We start from the raw sequence: 16,443 nt of genomic DNA on the forward strand, positions 1-16,443 counted from the left end.
AGGGAAGTCTACACTCTCTGTCTCAAGCTGGCCACTGCCCCAGGAAGTGAGGCCCCTCTGGTCCCACAGGTGCTCCGGGCCCTCTCTGCAGCGGGCTCCAGGCACCTCCTAGCCAGTCCTGCTGGGCTCCTTGGTCTGAAGGGTGCACTCCAGACTCCCTGTCTGTGCCCTGAGCAGTAGAGAAAGAGGCAGGGATGGGCTATTCTCTTTCCCCTCCAAGACACCTGGTCTCTCCACTCCTGGCTTCTCAAACTGGGCCACAGAGAGCATCCTCCTGAGTGCCAAGCTACCCGAGGAGGGGAGGGCAGCTTCTGGACAGCACAGGAGCACCTCAGGCTTGATGTTCAGAAAGCCTTTGTTCTAATCCTGATTGCACGTTCACAGCTTTGTAGTTTTAGGCCCTGTTTTTAACCTCTCTGAACCTGTTTTCTTTTCTTTCTTTTTTTAAATATATTTTATTGACTTTTTAACAGAGAGGAAGGGAGACGGATAGAGAGTTAGAAACATCGATCAGAGAGAAACATCCATCAGCTGCCTCCTGCACACACCCTACTGGGGATGTGCCCGCAACCAAGGTACATGCCCTTAACCAGAATCGAACCTGGGACCCTTCAGTCCGCAGGCCGATGCTCCATCCACTGAGCCAAACCAGTTAGGGCTGAACCTCAGTTTTCTTAATTGTTATGTGTAATTAACAAAAGGGTTCTTATGTAAGTATTAAATGAGATAATATACACAATCAGATCCTTAGCACCATGTCTGGCACATGGAAGAGCTAAATACATTTTGGTTTCACAATTGTTTCTTCAGTCTTTAAGGCAATTGGAGATGCCAGCAAGCCACTCCGGCCCCTGACCCCAGAGATCAAAGGCGCATGCTTGTTTTCTCTCTGCCATTGACTGTATTATAGTGGGGACACTCTACATGGGCTTGTCCTCTAGGTTTGAAAGGCACTGTTCCTATAAAGTGAGGTTAGATGACTTATTACTCTAAAAGTTTCATCAGATCATATGATCTTTTAAATTAATTAATTAATTTGCTAATGCTTTATTAGGCCCTCCTATATGAGAGGCCCTAGGTCAAGCACCAGAGATTCAGAAAAAATAATACAAATCTTGCTGTCAGAAAGCTCATGATGAAATGGAGGCAAAGGTAAAGAAAACTAATAACCATAACAAATGAAACGTGGTGCAACTGAGGGGAGTACAGGGGGTTGGGGGAACTCTCTGAAAGAGCATCTACTCCAAAAGGGGTCCAGGTGGCCACAAGACCCCCCTGAGGAGCGGCAAGAGAGTGATCCCAACAAAGGAAACAGCATTTGTTGAGGGAACAAGGAAGGAAGTAAAAGGGCAACACTAGGGTTGGACGGAGCAGTCCGGTGGTGTGGTCGATATTTGTTGTTTTGGCGATCCACGTCCGACTCCCTTCCTTTTTCTGAGAAACCCTCATTTTGCAAGTGTTGGTAGGAGTCAGGCCTCTCTCCCACTACAAAAGCTGGAACCAGAAGTTCCCTCTCCCATGGCCAGCAAGGGGTAGGTACACAATCTAGCATTGATGAATCAGATGGTTTCTGCCTGGGATTTTTGAATGTTCAGGATGACCAAATTTCGGCCACATCCGAAGTCCCAGCAGTGACAGAACTGAAAAATACAGAGGAGGAAAAGGCCATGGTGAGTTCCTTACCAGGCAATTCTAGGGTATGTCCTCGCTGCGTCTCCTGATGTATTTTCAGAGGATGTGTGAACAACCTTTCTGTGGATGTGTGAACTACCCAATACACTCTGAATACATTTCTCCTGCTTATGATAGCAGGAATCAATTTCCATTTCTTGTATCCAAGAATCCTGATGACAAAGGTGGTTATTATCACCATCAGGGTACAAATGCTGAGGGCGAGAACCAAAGCAGAGATGGGGGAGATACGTTCAACAAATAATGAGGAGGTTGAAGAGTCAGGAAGAATCTGAGGATAAAGGACAGTATCAAGGACAACTTGCAGATGTGTAATCTGGAAGCCAAAGAGAGCAATGATCAGTGAAAATACAAAGGGAGGACCAGATTTATGGAGAGTAGGAAATGATGGGCTCAGTGTACACATACTGAATTTGAGGTGACTACATGACATTCAAAGCATCGTGCTTACCAGCTGCTGGGTGTACAGGTGGCTCTGGGGAGAGCCCAGGCTGGAGAGCAAGGAGATTAGAAATCAATAGGTGGAAAAGGGAAGGGAAATCGGGAGAGTGTTGTGTCAGAGGAACCAAGGAAGGAGTTGAGGGTTGCAGAGACATTGGCCTCCTAGTGTCCAATGCTGCAAAAAAAGATCAAGTATAAGACCAGGACAGAAATGTGAATGCTGATCATTGGTAATTTTAGCACCTGGGAAGTCACTGGTGATATTGGTGATTTCAGTGGAATGGTAGAAAAAAGATAGACTTCAATGGGTTGAAGGATGAACAAGAGTGAAAAAGTAGAAAACATGCAAAAGCTTCTTTCTTTTTAAAGGGTTCATTTTAAAGGAGAGAGGAATGTCTAAAATTGAACAAAATATTGAGTATTACCTTTTTTAAATGGAGGTCATTCATTCATTTTATAAAATACTAGTGGGAAAGGAAATTAATTAGAAGAAATATTTTAATATCGCTATTTGCCCTTTCTTTATAATAGAAGTGTCAACCAAATTCACAATTGGCAATGACAGATCAAAACACACACAAGTGTGATTGGCACCAGCGAGAGCTTTATATGTATCACGCACGCACGAGTCAACTTAGCCTTTTATAGATATAGAATAAACTTGCTTAAGTAGATGTGCTTTCTGATGTAGCTAAACTTTTTCCAGCCCAGTGAAGCACCCCAACTTCTCTTTCAGGTAATTGTCAGCAACACAGCAGTAAACATCAACACAAAGCAGATTATTATTGTAGATCATGCAGGGAGAACAAAGGGTAAAATATTTAACTGCAGCAGTGCTTGACTATATTCTGCGTAGTGACAAAACCTAAAGTCATTTTCAAGGTCCACCATTTCTTACTTCTTTTCAGTCTGGTCAAGTTTCTAATCTCGGTTTTCAGGCTAATTAAAAGAAAATACGATTCCACCAAGTCTCCTATCTACCTACTCTAGGACTTCTGTGAGGATCAAATGAGATAGGCATGGGAAAACACTTCACAGACATTTGGTTACAGTGTGAAATGTTTCCATCTGGCTATAAAGCAAGTCATGTTCCTGGGCTGAAGAATCTGCAAGGAGGCTAGTTGCTAGGGAAAGGAAACTGGGCATTGCTACGTGACGTCATTACTCGGATGGTCAGACACTTAGCATATTAGCCTTTTATATATATAGATTGAATGATCACCTCTTATTGGATATGTCTTGGATATACAATGAAGAATACAACAGACATGGTTTTGCCCTTAAGGGCTTATGGTTTAGAGAAGAGATGCTAAACAATGTGATGAGTGACCTTGAGGAAAAGAATAGGTGCTCCGAGAAAGGACAATTAGGGATCCTAATTTAGGTTGGAGATTCAGGAAAGGCCTCCAACCCGGGAATGATCAGGAAAAGGGGTCAGGTGGAGAGAAGGATATTTCAGGCAGAAAGAACAGCAAGTGCTGACACCCTGAAGTAGGGAGGTTGAGCACGTCTACACACAGAAGTGAAGGAGCCAGGGAAGACGTGCAGCAGACTGGTGCAGTGAGGAGCCTGAGGTGGAAGGAGTGGCCTTCTGCAGTGAGAATGACACACACCTGTTCCACAGACATCAGGAGGGTGGGTGTGGGTGGAGGTGAGCCTGTGGGTCTGGAAGCAGGAAGTTGAGGGAGTTGTCTAATGGCTACTGTTTTCTTTGTGAAATAGCAGGCCTGGTGAGGCATGCATGACTGGATGAGGTGGTGGTGGGAAATGCTATTATGGGCAATGGAGGAGGAGCCGAGCTCACTCACAGCTCAACGCTTACTCTTTTCCGAGTTCTCTCAAGGCTACCCCTCCTTAATAACGGCGTCCTCACTTTCTGGTACCAAAGCTTCAAAACCAGGGCGAAGGAGCCCTGGATCCCTGGATGCTTAGCACCAGAAAGACACTCAGAGATCTTAACTGCCATTCATTTTTCCTACTATCTAATTAATTTACTCAGCAGAAAGCAACTAAATGCCAAAAACATGGCCATCAACTTATCTCCTCAGGAAGCCCTCATCTGTTGGGTGGATACTGTTTGTATCTTTCCTTTTAATGGCTTCCCCTTTTTAATAAAGTGGGGTTTTCCTTCATATCTCTTGCTTTCTTATCATTGTATGTCTGAATATCTTAAATGTATTCAGCTTTCACTAAAGTGAGGCCTGAATTATTTTTCTCTGTTTAATACTCAAGCACAATTACATAATTATTTGTAAGCAGGCAAAATTAAATCAATTCTTTAAGAGGTGGCTATAGACTCAGGATGAAAGTTCAACACTCCTGGCATGGGATCAAGTACATTCTAAGCTACGATGGCTTAACAATATCCCCAGTCATTGCTACTACATTCACAAATATCTTGGCCTCCAAGGACCTCTGAATCTGACTTGGTATTCTTTTCAGATTCATCCCCAAACAAAGTATACTAGTTTTGCCCCTCGGTTCAGAATAATGACTTAAAAGTATCTCCCATTACAGCACGAAGGCATGAAGCATCTGAAGACAATCTTCTTGCAGTGAAGACATTGTGAAGAGCTTATGGTGATGTCACACTGCATGGGATACAGAAGTCCACAGGAGAGGGAGAAAAAAGCTAAGGAGAGGGGAAAGGAGTAATAAAGATAGAGAAGTGAGATGTTATCTACACAGCATAGCTCCTTTCATAGACATCTCAGTGGTGGGTCTAGATCCCAGCCAATAACCAGCCTTTTGAGAGCTGCCCGGGACACATGAAAGCGCGCGCGCGCACACACACACTCACACTCACACTCACACACACACACACACACACACTCACACACACACACACACACACACACACACACAGTCACTCACCCTTTACCTCCTGGCAGAAGCTGCAATAATTTCATCTGTTAATAAAGTATGTGATCAATCTCCCTCAAGAGTTATTCCATATTCTACCCTAACTGCCATCAATTTAAAACTCTAGCACCTCATATTCTTTTACAAGAAACATTCTGGGCTTTCTCTAAGTAGCATGGAGGCCAGATAATTTGCCGCAGATCTGTGGAATGAAAATGATGACACGTGGAGGTGAGGTGAGAAGGGGGGCCATCAGGGACCTCTTTACACTCACTTTCAGGGTTACAACCAGAGAGCTGGGCAGGAGGAAAGAATGTGGGCACTGCCAGAGAAATATGTAAGGTACTTCGGGATACTGTCTTTCTACTTTCTCCCCTCTCCCTTTTTACCCAAAAGAAAGGAAAACCATGCCCGGGAGAAAACACCGACTTAAATGCTACTTGTCATTGAGACAGAAGTTCACCATTGGATTCTCTCAGCCCATTTCCTCTTCGCCTTCCTTCAACTACGTTTGCCTTACTAGAGACTGCTGCTAATGAGACAGAAAAGAGAAGTACCCATCAGCACACAGCTCCATCAGGACGCAGGTCACAGCAAGGAAACGGTAATCCCCCAAGCTCCACATCAAGCTCAAAAGCAATGCTCCTGGCTGTCATTTTCATTCGCACCAGCCCCGCATTTCTATTAAAGGAGCCTCTTTTTAATGGACTACTTCCCTCTATGGCATAAGAAGGTAAAACGTCGGCCCGCAGAGACGATATTACGAAACACGGAGCTTTTACTTTGGTAGAACCAGTAAGAGACCGGAGAGGACAACTTCCAAGGGCTCTCCTAGGGCTTCTCGGGCTCCCGGGGCTGCTGTGATTGACTTAACATGTACCAGTTGGCCAAGAGGCTACTTGCAAAGAAAAGGAATTTCACAATCGTGAACATTCTGCGCCCTCACGCTCATTTTCCCCAGCCATCCCCACTCCCACCCCCGCGTACAAGAGGACTTTTGTAGACATAAAGTTTCAGGAAACAAAGCATACAAACACTCACACACAAATAAACTCCCCGAACTAACACGAGCGTATAATTGTGTTTTGGTTGGAGCTTGTCCAGCCTTGTCACCCGTTCTCTGTTAGGAGTAAATGAAACCCCGGCTTTGGCAAAGTTAGAAACAGACAGACTCTCCTCAGTTTCACGCTGCACAAGGCTCCAGTCATATCTCTCAGCCCCTTCAGCCCCCAACAGAATGAACTCGCTGCTGAAAAAGCCAGCAAGGGGGAAAAAAAAACCACCCGATTCCCCGAATAAAGAGCTTTCACTTCTCCCCCTCCCTCAGCTTCCCCTTTTAGCCTGGAACACAGGGCGTTTCTAAGTTCTGAAACCCTTTTCAAGAGACCCTCGACTTTGAGGGCTCTTCCAGGGGACGGGCTAGGGTCTGTCCTGATGCAGGCGGTGCTTTTCCGAGCACATTGTGTATTCTTGGAGGCAATACCGGGCCGCTCCGTTTCCAGAGAAATCTACAAGGCAGCCTTCAGTGGGCTGCCTGGGAGCTGGGTCCCGCTCTGCCTCCCATCGCTCCGAAGGGCGGCTGGATGGGGAGGGCACAGCCTTAGGCACAGGCAGCTCTAACAGGGCCGGGAAGGCGCAGGGAAAGGAACAAAGTACCCACCGCGCCCCGCACGGCTCCCATCTGCTCCCCTAGGCGCCCTCCCTCCACATTCCTCCGCCAGACTTGGCCGGCCCCCGAGAAATCAGAATCATACCTTCCTTGGCTTCCTCGGCTTCGGAGTGCATGGTGCCCGGGTCACCGCGGCAGGGCGGCCACCTCTGAAACTGCACTCGGACCGGCCGCAAGTTCGCTTCGATGCCAACCCCCAACACGACGCAAAATAAAAGGAAGGAAAGCCACTAAAATCAAAACCTCCCCAGGGAGGGAGGGCTGGTTAGGGAGCGGGGATTTTAAGGGGGAAAGTTCTGTACGAGTGACGAATCGCGGCTCAGCTGGGCGGCAGGAGTCCGCCCCCGGGCGCTCGCCCCAGCCCGTCCCGGGGCGGAGGCGCCCTGGCGGCCCGCGGGCAGGGGCGCAGGGCGAGGGGCGCAGGCAGGTGGGGAGCAGGCCGGGCCTCAGCCTGGCTCGCTGAGAGGCAGGGCAGAGGGGTGCGGTCGGCAAAGGAAACTGAGACAGGCTAGGCCAGCGAAATACATATTCAGTGAAGTTAAAAAAAAAAAAAAGGGCGCGCTGCAAAATAGTAAATGCATCAGCAGTCCAGGAAACGTTTCTGAATCGTTGGGTGACATTTTTCGATGCCCATTTAGCTCTCCTTGTCTTGGGGTCTTATCCGCCCTCAAATTGCGGGTTTTAAAGCTGCTCGGTTTGGCACGTTGCTTTTGCAGGAAAGTAACGTGGATCTGGGTCCACGTGACTGGAAGGACCTGCTTCACAAGCCTCAGAGGAGGGACTTGGGAAGAGAGTGGGGACGGCCGGCCGCCACCCCTTACCTTGCACGGGGACAGCAGACCCAGCAGCTCACTCAGTGTAACTGGGCGAGCGCTCGACTACAAAGCCCAGCCCAGATGCTCTGCAGTTACCCAAGGGTCATCCATTCTCAGAGAGAGCAAGCCTTTCCCTCCCCAGCTTCTCAGAACAATCCTGGATAAATCCCTTCAAAATGCCAAAGGCGGGTGGGGGGTCGGGGGTGGGGGTAGGGGTAGGGGTGGGGGTGTATCCAAGCCTTTGAAATGCGGTTAGAATAAAGAGGCCAAGAGCCCAGAGAACGGATCGAAATTCTGCCCCTGGGCTGCTCCACAGGCTCCTACAATTGGCTGAGAAGAAGGCATTTTAGCTAGTAAAGCCTTGGTTTTTACTTCGGAGAGGTGGGGACAAGGCCGGCCATCGATATACCTGTCTTATGGAGAGAGATACAGAGCGATTAGAAAAATGTGAGAGAAGTTATATTCTTTTAATAAGTTCACTTCCAGCTGCCTTCCTCCCTCATTTACCATTTTTATATGGGGGGGGGGGGTAGGGGCAACAGGAAAGGCACTATGATAAACTTAATAGAAACAATATACAAAATATATGGATTTAAAGAGTCTGAATTAAAATGTAGTCCTGCCATTTATTATTTGTATGACTTTGGTCATATTAATGAACCTCTCTGAGCCTTCCTTTTCTCATCTGGAAAATGGGGATAAAAACAGTATTATTTACTTCACAGATTTATGTTTGGTGTTGAATAAGGTAATATAAACAAGTGATTTGAAAACCACAAGGTACCACACAGATTATTACAAATTATCACACCAATAAAAGTAAATTTTTGTAAAAGATGCTCTTGGGTTTTATTTCAATATTGGATTTGAACAGAAAAAAAGTATTTATGATATTCACAAGCAGCGAAGGCTATTATAAATGTTAATATAAGGCCTAGATATGAAATCACTTCCAACTGCTGAGTGATTCTAACATGCCTAAGACCCAAGCAGGATTTTATCTCAATATCACTGACAGGGAAGGATGATGAGAGGAAGACACAGCCAGTCAGAGAGGAGACAAGAGGAGAAACATCTGGAAAATATCAGTACTGCAGGGCCTCCCGGAAACGGACCTCACCACCAAAAGGGTAACAAGCTGCGCCCCCTGAAGTCGGGGCTCCTGCGAGGTCCCTCTGCTATTCCTGCAGCAGGAGCTGCTCGGTGTGTCCTCTACCCAGCAACCTCAGACATGGAAGAGACAAGAGGCTCATTCTGAATCCAAAGAAATGCTCCTCACTAGTCAGAAGCGACCTTGCCTGTCCTGTCTGGGGAAAGGACATTCTGGGAGCCCACCACCACCATCTGTCTTTGCCCTCCACCACAGCAGCCCAGATGTCCCCCCACCCCCACCCCCACCGGAGCCCTGCAGGATTTCATCAGGACTGCACACTGCACAGGACAGATAGCTCCCGGTCATCTATAATTGGAGGAAGACGCAACACCTTTTCAAGGTGATGATTATGCAAAGTCAGGCAACCCAAATTCCAGGCCCCATCCACCACAGGCAGTACTCACTTTCAACCTCTTCTTTCAGCAAGTGCCTCCATAAGAACTGTTTATTAAATGTCATTTTGCAAGTCTAATGATGTACAAACCACACAAGGTGTGTCAAAATACATGTCCTTAATGTCCTACTTGTTTTTCCATGGGGTTCCCCAAAAGACCTTCAGCCCAGCTCAGGTTAGCCAAGGAGAACAACTGCTGAGTGAACAGTTCAAATGCTGCCAAGTCAGCCTTGAAATTCAATTTAGAGTCATTTCAGCAGCTCGGGTGATCTTTGAACATTCACCATGATCCTCAGGAAACCTGGAGAGGAACTTAATGTCCTGATCTAGCTGACGTGCAAGGAATGCTCAGCTTATTTTTTTTTTAAGTATGTGGATAAGGATGCTCCTCATTCACCTGTACAACCTCAAAGCCCTCTGTGTTCCCTGGGCACTACATTGCCCCATGCCCCCACCCTGCAATGATGACAAAATGATGACAAAAGGCCGCTGATTGTCTGGGACTTGCACATACACACTAGGTCAGTCACTTCCTCTTGATTTTGCTCTGCGTTTTGTTGTTGTTGTTGTTGTTAGTAATTATCGCCTGAGAATATTTTTCCATTGATTTGTTTTTAGAGAGAGTGGAAGGGAGGGGGAGAGACAGAGAGAGAGAAACATCAATGTGAGAGAGGCACATCGATTGGTTACCTCCCGTATATGTCCCAACCAGGGCTGGGGATCAAACCTGCAACCGAGGTACATACCCTTGGCCAGGAATCAAACCTGGGACCCTTCAATCCACAGGCCGATGCTCTATCCACGGAGCCAAATCGGCTAGGGCTTGCTCTGCATTTATTCAAAAGGGGATTAGCTCCTTTCTAGCCCTAGTGAATAATGCTTTAGAATATAATAATGATTTGTTATCTCATGTAGGTGGAGCCTGTTCGCTCTTGTATGTTTAAGAAAAACTCCAACATCACTTTGTGTGGCTTGGAAAACGCTTGCGAGTCATACCAACAATATATTAGAGACAACCTGATTTAAAAAATAACAACCAAGTTAGCAACACTTCTCATTTAATATCAAACTGCATTTAAATATTAAGTTGAACTCCTACCCATGTTTAATTATGAATCTCCCACCTTCTGTGTCAAGATGGGAGAGTTAAAATGCTGGCTAAGATTCTGATGGTTTTTTCAGTCAGTCATGATCAAATATTTACATGTGTCACAGGAAAAGGGGCCCCACTGCTACGGACCTTACTGCTATAATTTTGACCACAGAACAAAGAGCTCAATCTTCCATGTCACCTTGGTTCTAAGGAAGGTTTATTCACACCACATTTAAACTGAACTTCAGCACAGAGCAGCAGGACAATCTCCTTTTAAATTATACCTCAAAAAGCTGTTAAAAATTTTTTTTAAAGTCTGGGCTTTTGGGCCTTTTGCTTATAGCTGCCCAGATGTCTATTAAGAACAGGGGATCAGGGTGCTTATGGGAGGCAACTGATCAATGTTTCTCTTTCACATGAATGTTTCTCTCTCTCTCAAATCAATAAACATATCCTCAGGGAAGGATTTGGAAAAAAAGAATGGGGGAGGTCAGTAAGTTGTTAGACAAATGAGAAGGCCAGCAAGCCTGGAAGGAGAAGGTGCAGTTTATTTAGGAGGAATGATATACTCTGCTCACATCAAGAACGTTGTACGATCTCTGCAGTGAAAAATACTAAACAGCTTCTAGGTCATAAGAACCCCAGGTCACAAAAAACAGTCATTTCCTCAACATTTTTATTTCTATCCTGCTGATAAGATTTTGAATCTGTACGTATAAGATTGTAGGTTGGGGCAGGGGGGAGGTGAGGTATAAGATTGTAGGTTGGGGCAGGGGGGAGGTGAGGTTGTTTATACTTGGTATCAAAAGTAGATTTCTTCTATTTGACTTTGAGGCTTCCCTCAACTTGTCTTCTATTATGTCTATACCTTTGAAAGGCTTTGAAGACTTCCATGATCTATATGTAAAGCTGGTTTTCAGCCTCTCTCCTTACACGTGAAAGATGTTTTCAGTCTCACGTGTTTGGGGCGGCAGGGTGTGCATCCTTCTTACCCTCCTCAGACACTCTGTTGCATTTAACCTTCCAAAGAGAGGAGGGACTCAATGGGTATCTCTCCACAGCCCCTGGGGGCCACCAATGACAGTGGAGGTCACTTAAGCACCTTCCCAGGAGGCCACGCCCTGTGCCTCAAGAGTTCTTCAGCTTATGCATTGCTGGGTACTGGGATTAGGTGGGGGTCTTTGGGGGGCCGGGGGAATGGGACAGAACTGCTCTGAATCAAGGAAGAACATGAGAGTGAGTGTGGAGATGGAAGAGGGGAGAAAGCTGCTGCCGGGCCCTGCCTGGGAGTTTGCAGTTTGTTATGGGTAACCCTCTCCTTAGTGACATCTTCAATATATCCTCCTTGCTCACTAGTGCTGGGAGTGTGAGTAGAGGATTCTGAGGGAACAGAAGAAGTGCTGACACCTGAGGTGAGCACACACATAGGGCAACAATGCACCTGGGATGCAGTGGCCTCTGAGGCTTTCTTGTTTGCTCTTGTTTCTCTCCTAAGAAATCTTCCTTGCTAAAAAGTTTTGAATAGGTGATTAAGCACACACACTCTCAAAACCAGGTCTGAAATTATTATCTAAAGAATTTATGACTTATGATTTTTCTTTTATAATATTTAGCAATGATGCCTGTATAGGTTTCATTCAGACATTCCAATTAGCTCCCTTGGGTCGTCGTACCCATTTTGCAGACATGTAATTAAAGAAAGGGAGGTGATAGGATTTGTTCAATGTCACAAGACTAAGTAAGACTGTTCTTTAGACTACAGCAAATGCGGTTTCGGCCTCCTGTCTCCGATATCCAGACTTTCTCACTCTATTAAACTACTCATGTAAAATTCAAGTCCTTTATTTTGCAGAAGAATAACTCAAAGAGTGCTAGCTATATTGGGAGATTTCCAGAGTTTGAGCTGGCCATGATTCTAGCATAGGCAGCTCAAAGCACTCTGTTCAAATGCTTAGATCACAGCTTCAAATTAAAGTTATTCCACTGCTGATATTCAATGCTTTAAACTGTAAGTTCAATAGCTTCTATTTATTCAGGTACATGAAACTACAAACCTTTTTTTTTTTAATTAAAAGTTTGGTCAGGACTCTAACTAACCCTTCTGATCCGAAGCTGTCAGGAGCCTGCAGAATAACACTGCTCAGTTTGGCTGACCTGGGTCTGATCACCATAGCCCAGTACGTACTACCTCATTTGTGTTAGGAGGTGTTTTCCCTACTTATTCTTCTCTCATTTTCCTTCTAAAAGCTGGCAAGTCATTTAGCCTTTCTGAGTTTCTGTTTGCACACCTGTAAAGTGGGGATAATGCCATCTAATTAACAGGGTAGTAGCTATAATGGAATGAGTCAATAATGTGATGAAGCACTGAAAATTATGAAGTCCCCCTTTGTCTCTTTTCCAAATACTTTTTGTGAATAAGGCCAGATTGTTTTAGATTGTGCAGCATCTATTTAGAAGTCCTAAATGCTGGCTTTACAGATACTATACGAAGGAGGTGTGGCAATTTCATGTGTGTGGCCCAACAATAGAAAGTGAAAATTAAAGGACTTCTTTACTGTCCCCAGGTTCATGAGGTCAACATGGGGGTAACATGAGAGGGGCTACAGAAAGGATTCACCAGTAAGAAGAGAGGCAGGGCTGAGACTGGGTCTATACAGGTCACTTTTTAAAAATATATATATTTTATTGATTTTTTTTACAGAGAGGAAGGGAGAGGGAGAGGGATAGTGAGTTAGAAACATCTATGAGAGAGAAACATCGATTCAGCTGCCTCTTGCACGCCCCCTACTGGGGATGTGCCCGCAACCCAGGTACATGCCCTTGAGCGGAATCGAACCTGGAACCCTTGAGTCCGCAGGCCGACGCTCTACCTGCTGAGCCAAACCAGCTAGGGCTATACAGGTCACTTTAAAATAAATAAATAAATAAATATTTTTATTGATTTCAGAGAGGAAGAGAGAGAGAGAGAGAAATAGAAACATCAATGATGAGAGAGAATCGTTGATTGGCTGCCTCCTGTATGCCCACATTGGGGATTGAGCCCACAAGTCAAGCATGTGCCCTGACTGGGAATCAAAACGTGACCTCCTGGTTCATAGGTCGATGCTCAACCACTGAACCATACCATCCAGGCCAGACGGGTCACTTCTGACCTACCTACACGTTCCTGGCTTTCCTTTAGAAAAGCAGCAGGAGGAAAAAGTGATCAACAATCAGTCACAGAAACTCGGGCTTGGAAAGTACCTAAGAGGGCCTTTACTCTAATCCTCTCCCGGCTGGTAAAGCAATCTCCTAAGCACATCCCAGGCAATACTCTTTCATCCAAATCTCCTCCGTTACTGCTATTCACAGACTCACTCCCTTCAGAGACAGACGCTTTCCTTTCTAATCATCTGAAAGTTCCTCCTCATAATGAACTGAAATTCAAGTTTAAGGGCGGTGATTATCAAATTATTTCCACTCTAACTACTATCTTCACTCCTTACAGCATTGAAATAATTTTTTGACGAGATAAACATACATTTTTAACTGAATCTTCTTTTTCACTAACCTAGTGGAGACCCCCTCACATTGGCTAGCGGGTTGCAGTTGAATGCAATGGGAAGCAGTTGTGCAACTCTGCAGTGCCAGCCGCACCTCTGTCATCTATTATTGTGAAGAATTCAGAAGCGAGCAGCTCCGGGCGAGGTAGAGGCAGTGACAATCGCTTTTCCCTTCCGTGTGCCTACTCTGAGGGGGTTGAAAACGATGCCAAGACAGGTTGGGCAGTGGGCCCTACCTGACTGCATCTGAGCAGTTAAGAGCTTTACTCATGTTTCTGAACGAAATTTGAAATTTTGGTCAAAGAAAACAAAGTGGTACTCCCTGTGTGGAATTTGGACCATAGACTTCTGGTCTGAGGTCTGTTTGAAAGTATAATGCACTCCAAGTTGTCAGAATCTGATCTTCACATTGAGTTTCTGACTCGGGTAGGATCTCCATGAAGTTAACCTTTGTGCCAACTAGTCACTGTTTAAGAGTCAGGAAAGGCTGGGAGGCGAAGGGACAGGCTGGCTAGGCTTGCCAGGTGGCAGCAGCCAAGGCTGAAACGCAACAGACAAACTCAGCAGGTGGTGAATCTGTGAACCAAAGCAGAACTTATCCAAACGGGGTTGGGGGTGGGCTGTTCTGCAGGTAGCCCAGAAAGGCATAGGTCAGAATTTTCCCATTTGAATAGGTCAGATTATAAAACTTAAATTATTCAGCTTCTCCTTATAGAACAGCTACAGAAATAGGTAATAATTATGACTCACAAAGTTGCAGACATCACCAAAATGAATGTATTTTCTGGGAAACTGCTAACATGAACAGTGTGCCTGCCTACTTACCTAAAAAAAAGGTCTTAGGAAGCCCATTCACTTCCTAGTAGAAACAGAAGATGGCTAAATCACTAATTTCTTAATCTAAACTCTATTTCAACAGCAACGTCCCATCACATGCCATTTAACTTTCTCAGTGTCAGCTATGTACAATCAGCCCCAAACAGAGAGAGAAAATAACAATCTAAATGGTGCATCAGCCACCATCCCCATGTAATGATTTCATGCCCCAGAGTAAGCACGGAAGTTGCTGGTCCCTCCCTGACTCTCGTCTCCTTGCCTCTCACACTATAAGCATCTCAGGCACTGGTGGTAAATGCTGTGTTTAAGACTATGTAATTTTTTCAAATCACTGTGCCTCCAAAGATAAGGCAACTCTTTCATCTGGTCCCGAAGAAACAGCCAGCTGTCCCAGGGCTAAAGGAAACATTGAGACAGTCAGTCTTATATATACTGGAAGATGTATGTTATTCTACAATCTGGTAATTCCCTAAGACATTTTCAAAAACAATATTGACCCCACACAATTTTCACTTTACATCTGAGTCTTCTGTACTCTTAACCAATCAGCATCTTAGATTCTCAGATCTTAGAGTGGTGTGGTCAGGATTGCTGAAAGAGATGCATTTTAGACCTAAGATCTCCAAATTGTGTGCCCTGGTGCCTCAGGGCACTATAGCAAACTCCCAGGGGTTGTGGCAGGATATTTTAAATTTGGAGGGAAACGCAGCCTGTCTCAGACACTGCATGAACGACTGATCCAAGCTAGCTCAAGGTGTAACATTAGAATGTGCTACATTTCTTTGGATGACATCATCTCTTTGCAAAGCTAGGTTGCTGGTGGTTGCTGTGATAAAAAGCAACTGAAAAGTAATGCGGGAAAGCAAATGAGGGTGGTGGGATCGGATCTGACTTGAAGGTTTGAGAAGTTGTGAGGTGGTCAGTGATCCATTTTCCAAATGCACCCTTCATTACTGGCTGTGAGGAAGTAAAGATGGGACTTGAAATGCTTGGTTTCTTTGCCCAGCTGGGACAGTTCTAAGCTTTGGCAGTGAAACGAAGTGTAGGGACATTACAGGACAAACTTTTCCTCCCTGGTTCTGGTGTGGTCTTGCTGCAAACTCCCACAGGCACACGTGGCACCCCTGGCACCTGGGCACCTTCTCCAGCAACTGCCTCTCTGGGTGGTCACAGCACCCAGCCCCCAGCAGCTTCTGACACCCCACCCCCAGGCGGTTTTATGTAGCAGAGTGCGTCCAGGGAGAAAACTCCCCATGAGCAGATGTCCTCAGCATCCCAGAGGGTGGGTTTCCAGCAGGTTCTTCCAGCACAGCATCATGTGACCTCTCTGCCATCCAAGGAGCCAGCCCTCCCCTCTCCAACAAGGTCTGGAGTGGAAGTGAGGGAAGCTCATGCTTGATGCTCTATATCAAACCCGGGGAAAATGACTGCTCCTTTCATCGGCTACGCCTCTATTCTTTAGAATCCTCTTTACTTCCTAATAGCCAGTCATCATCAATTAATATTTTCTTTTTAAAAAATACTTTGTTTTCTTCATTATAATTTTTAATTGTAGTAAAAAAAATCATACAATTTACCATTGTAATCATTTTCAAGAGTACAGTTCAGTAGGATCACATATATTTACATTCCGGTGCAGCTCTCGTCACCATCCATTTCCACAACCCTTTTAATTCTGCAAATCCAAAACTCTGTACCCATTAAACACCAACTCTCCATTCTCCTCTCCCCTCAGTCCCTGGCAACCACCATTCTACTTTCTGTCTCTGAATGTGAGTATTATAGGTACCTCACGTAAGTGGAAGTGTAGAGTGTTTTTTTGCGTGTGTGACTGACTTATTTTACTTAACACAATGCCCTTAAGGTTGAACCATATTGTAGCCTATGTCAGAATTTCCTGCCTAAAATTTTAAGGCTGAAGGATATTCCATTGTATGTATGTACC

At 45.3% G+C, this 16,443-nt stretch overlaps 1 protein-coding gene across 3 annotated transcripts in view; it reads right to left on the reverse strand.

The window, feature by feature from the left end:
• Positions 1-16,443, reverse strand: part of TNFAIP8 (TNF alpha induced protein 8) — a 65,799-nt gene that overhangs the window by 34,743 nt on the left and 14,613 nt on the right. The window contains exon 2 of one of the 3 annotated variants that reach the window (XM_023744757.1): positions 1,684-1,886. The exons of 1 other annotated variant lie outside the window; for it this stretch is intronic. In XM_023744757.1, coding sequence (XP_023600525.1) covers positions 1,684-1,873 — 190 coding nt within the window. In that variant the 5' untranslated portion in view covers positions 1,874-1,886. Of the gene's footprint in view, positions 1-1,683; positions 1,887-6,749; positions 7,139-16,443 lie in introns of those variants that run through there. One more of the 3 variants, XM_006081112.3, reaches the window with a different exon arrangement.

This window comes from Myotis lucifugus, unplaced genomic scaffold (assembly GCF_000147115.1).
Source record: "Myotis lucifugus unplaced genomic scaffold, Myoluc2.0 scaffold_0, whole genome shotgun sequence".
NCBI classification, from domain to species: Eukaryota; Metazoa; Chordata; class Mammalia; order Chiroptera; family Vespertilionidae; genus Myotis; species Myotis lucifugus.